Source organism: Gadus chalcogrammus, chromosome 12 (assembly GCF_026213295.1).
Source record: "Gadus chalcogrammus isolate NIFS_2021 chromosome 12, NIFS_Gcha_1.0, whole genome shotgun sequence".
In the NCBI taxonomy this organism is placed as follows: Eukaryota; Metazoa; Chordata; class Actinopteri; order Gadiformes; family Gadidae; genus Gadus; species Gadus chalcogrammus.
In genome coordinates this window covers 20,862,039-20,867,038 of record NC_079423.1, presented here as the reverse complement: position 1 = coordinate 20,867,038, position 5,000 = coordinate 20,862,039, and the positions used below count along the sequence as shown (strand labels likewise).

Below are 5,000 nucleotides of genomic sequence, written 5' to 3'. Positions count from 1 at the left end.
TCAGCTGGACAGCCAGGGAGACGCTTCAAAAGGCTCTTGGGAGCAGACGGAAAGGGCGACGAGTGACGACACGGAAAGGGCCGAGCCAGCCCTACCTTAGAGGCCCACGGAGGCCCTAGAGACTGCGAGTACCTTATATGAGTTAAGTTTTCCGTAATATATGCCGTGATCGGCTAAAACCTCAATGCCAAGCGTCATTTGTACGTGGAACCTGGCTCATTCAATATACATCCACTGTAATAAATGTATTATGTACAATTCTCTGCTCTTTCCTACATTATCAATTGCTTATGTCATGTTGATCAAACAGACAGGAACGTCAGGAGGTGTAGGAAGACTGCACTGTAATTCCTGCAGCAATGCATACAGTTTACCCTAAGGAAATGTTCCTATGTTCACATTTCTAGCAATTACATGGTCTGTCAACAAATTACAGTACAAACAGTCAAAGCGTAAATGTGAATCTTGTCCAGTCTCTTGCAATCAATCTCCCACATACAGTAAGGTGTAAGTTCCAATTTACAATAATTGTCTTCAAAACTTTTGCCATAGTTTACATCAGAACATCCCTCCAGAGTACACTGTTATATTGACAACATGACTAAGCAATTTGACTGCCTTATCCGCACACAATGACACAAGGACTTGTCATTGTGATGGCACTGACATGTTTATTGACACAGACTAAGGATTTTGAGCAAGAAACTGTCTTTTGCATGAAACCCATGGTGTTTTGCTATTTGTACGAATTGTTTTGAGAAATGCACTTACTGTTTTGCAAATTTCAATTCTGATCTGAGAAATGTACCAAAGCGACTGAGAAAAACTGTAATGTAATATGTAGTCGCTTTGGTTCATTTCTCAGATCAGAATTGAAATTCTCAAAACTACCTGTTCAATCTTCACATCAGTGTGTCACTTGTGCACATGAAAAAAACAGTTTCTCATTTATTTGAACACGTTGCAAATGCTTTGGTACATCCATGCACATGATTATGTACAATTCTCTGCTCTTTCCTACATTATCAATTGCTTATGTCATGTTGATCAAAATGTATGTAATGCATGTACAGTTTACCCTAAGGAGATTTTCCTATGTTCACATTTCTAGCAATGACATGGTCTGTCAACAAAATACAGTACAAACAGTCAAAGCGTAAATGTGAATCTTGTCCAGTCTCTTGCAATCAATCTCCCACATACACTAAGGTGTAACTTACAATTTACAATAATGTCTTCAAAACTTTAGCCATAGTTTACATCAGAACATCCTTCCTGAGTACACTGTTATATTGACAACATGACTAAGCAATTTGACTGTCTTATATGTAGACAATGACACAAGGACTTGTCATTCTGTTGGCACTGACATGTTCATTGAAACAGATATTTACTTTTGAGAGATGAACTAAGGATTTTGAGCAAGAGACTGGCTTTTGCAGGTAATCCATGGTGTTTTGCTATTTGAACATATTGTTTTGAGAAATGCACTAACTGCTTTGCAAATTTCATTTCTGATCTGAGAAATGTACCAAAGCAACTGAGAAAAACTGTAAAATAAGCCTTCTATAAAAGAGACATTGCCTACTGAAAAATATATATATGGTATAGGGAGTTTAGGGACCATGGAATCTTAGGTTTTTTATGTTTATTTCTTCATGGCATGTGGAAAAAATGGAAGACACATTTATACATTTAGCACTACATGTCTATTTATTTGTTTATTTATAGACTTAATCGCTGTCCTCCCTTGTATTATCTTCCCCTCCTTATAAGACCCAAAGGACTTCCACACGTTTGATTTCAGATTCGCTGGTGCAAACATACACGAACACACATGCGGATCCGCCCGCTTCCTTAAGTTTTATTTTCCGGATCCGTATGGAAACTGAATGAAATGAGTTGACATGAGTCTTGATATCAGGTTGAAGCTTCACTCAACCCTTTTGCAACATTTCAATCGGTGCATCGACAGATTCTTTGTCATTTTAAATACGTATTGATGTAGTCGCATCCGTGTTAATCCAACCAGATACCGATTTGTATCGGTGAATCGTTACACCCCTACTATCTATCTATCTATCTATCTATCTATCTATCTATCTATCTATCTATCTACACTTGAATCTATCTATCTAAACTTGAATCATTGAGCCATATTTCCGATGAGCAAATCCATCCACTCAATCGTTGAAGACATACATGCTCATCCCAAACACAGCTTGGGGGAGCCGGGGTCCACCAGGGTCAATCAAACCACTAAACGACAGCTGATTGACACGGGGCCGTGACAAAAAGTCCAGACCCCACTTCCCTGTGTAGCGAGATCTTTGTTTCTCCACCCATCTGAAGGTGCTGCCTTCAGTAGGCTGCTTTTTCTGCTGAAAGGAGGATGAAAAGAAGACCAGAAGACAGACAGGGAGGGAGAGAGAGATACAGAGAGAGATAGGGAAGGAGAGCAAGAGTGCAAGAGAGAGAGAGAGAGAGAGAGAGAGAGAGAGAGAGAGAGAGAGAGAGAGAGAGAGAGAGAGAGAGAGAGAGAGAGAGAGAGAGAGAGAGAGAGGAAGCAGGATGGGATGGAGAGAGCGAGACAGAGAGAGAGGGAAAAAGAGCCGGGGAGACAAAGAGATAGATAGAGAGAGGAAGAGAGAGAGGGATGGAGGGACAAAGAGATAGAGAATCAGAGAGAGGGAAGGAAAAAGAGAGACAGAGAGAGCATTTTGAGGAGAGGAGACAGTAAATGAAAAGGTGAAGAGGGAACAACAAAAGCAGACGGATGGGAAAGCTGGGGTGAAATCCGTAGGCCAAAGAGCCAGCTGTGTAAGACCTAAGAGGCGGAGGAAGAAGAGGCAGCGTAATCCCAGAGCATAATGTAAGACCAATGTTGAGCTGTCTCTGCTTTGGAGTGCAGGAGACAATAGGGACGTGGCCATGTCATCAGGGATTCAATTAGACCTCGCCTAATTCCTGCCTCCCCTGGGCCCTGTCCGGCATCCGGAGGGACTTCATCCACGGAAAGAAACCACAAACAACACGCCAGCGCATGCACACACACACACACACACACACACACACACACACACACACACACACACACACACACACACACACACACACACACACACACACACACACACACACACACACACACACAGAGGCGGCTACACGTACCCCTGATTTCTCATCGTAGATCTTGATGCCGCTAAAGGAGACAGTCAGGAACACCTTCAGCTTGTGTTCTCCTTTAGAGCGCCCGGCCGCGGCCATACCCTGCAGACAGGTGGAGTCATTAAACACACATTATACAAGAGGATTAGGACTGACCAACAGACCCACTTGCCTGCCTACCTATCAACCTAGGGGTGGGAAAAATAATCGATTCTTCGATGCATCGCGATTCTCTCTAGAACAATTCTGTCTTGATGCAGATAAATTAATAATCTGAATATTTTTATTTATTTATTTATTTTATTATTTGTTCGCCTGCAGCAACATACTGTTCGCCAGAGAGGGATGATTATAGTGATTTTAAAATGATTTAATTTATCTGCAGTGTGTATTGGCCAATCAGATTTGTCTGGACACGATTGCGATTCAGCCTACACATAGCATGCACAAAAGACTCACAGCCAGACACCAGAACTCCTTCTAATTCAAGAGCCTCTTTTTCTTCAATGACATAGAAAAGATAGATTAGAACCTTAAAACTTTTAATTAAAACCTATTTTTTACATACTTCCATATTGTGTTGTAATGCAAACTGCATTGATTATTGCATTGTTCATAGAAAGTCATATTTGTGACAAAAGCTTTCTCTCTATTCAAATATCAGATAAATTAATTCATCTGTTGATGTCTTTAATGATCGTCACAAAAGTAGGAAGTGATTAGCAAACTCAGATGTATATATATATTTTGGAAAATCAGGCAGGGTGCATCGATAATCGCTTTAGAATCGAATCGTTGGCCTCATAATCTGAATCGAATCGTGCCAAGAGGTTTCCCACCCCTACTATTAACCCGAATGACCAACCTACCTAGATAATTACATACCTCCCTACCTATCTATTCCCTGAATGATGGCCCAACTTACTACCTATCACATCTATCAATCCATCCAGTCATCCAGCCAGCCAGCCAGCCTGCCATCCATCAATTATCTATCTATCTATCTGGTTAGGTGAAGGACACATCTCCTTCATGGGCCTAGGGAATGATAAAAGGTGAAGACTAGAGAGGTAGACAGTGGGAAGGTACAGAGGAAAGCGTGGTGGTGGTGGTGGGGGTGTTGGTGGTGGTGGTGGTGTTTGGGGGGGTGGTGGTGGTGGGAGTGGTGGTGGTGGTGGTGGTGGGAGTGGTGGTGGTGGTGGGAGTGGTGGTGGTGGGAGTGGTGGGGGTGGTGGTGGTTGGGTCGGTGGTTGTGGTGTGGGTGGTGGTTGTGGTGGGGGTGGATGGAAGGGGGAGGACGAGAGATTAGAGGAGAAGAGAAGTGATGAATATCCTGTCTGGGTAGAAGAGGAGCGGCCCGGTCTTTTGATCAATGGGCTGTCTTTTGTTTTTCGTCTCCGCTCCCTCCTCCACCCTATCAGAGTTTTCTCGCCACCTAGACCTGAGAACCTGCTTGCATTCCTTCCCCAGCGCCCGCGGTCGGAGCGTCGACAGGTAAACGACTGTCCTGCCGCCTCTCGTGGATATTTATTCACCCACATTGCTATTCAATATAAACAATATTTGTGTACAAGTGGTCTGATCTTATCATGCTCAGTTTAATACATTTATTACAGTGGATGTATATTAAATAGCAATAAATACAGAAACAGACCCGGTACTATTCTCATTATGATGCCTCTAAATTCTGTCTTTTTCTGATCATTTTCAATTTCCCATTATATTCCTCACCTCTTTTGCCCAATGCTCACTGTATCTGGCCAGATTTAGGATAGCCTGACTCAGTCAATTCAGCTCTGACTGTACAGCTCATGAATATGAATAAGTTATTG

At 42.5% G+C, this 5,000-nt stretch overlaps 1 protein-coding gene across 4 annotated transcripts in view; it reads right to left on the bottom strand.

Moving 5' to 3' along the window:
• Positions 1 to 5,000, bottom strand: part of dab1a (DAB adaptor protein 1a) — a 157,758-nt gene that overhangs the window by 35,579 nt on the left and 117,179 nt on the right. For all 4 annotated transcript variants that reach the window (XM_056604545.1, XM_056604546.1, XM_056604547.1 and 1 more), the window contains exon 4: positions 3,172 to 3,270. In XM_056604545.1, coding sequence (XP_056460520.1) covers positions 3,172 to 3,270 — 99 coding nt within the window. The remainder of the gene's footprint in view (positions 1 to 3,171; positions 3,271 to 5,000) is intronic.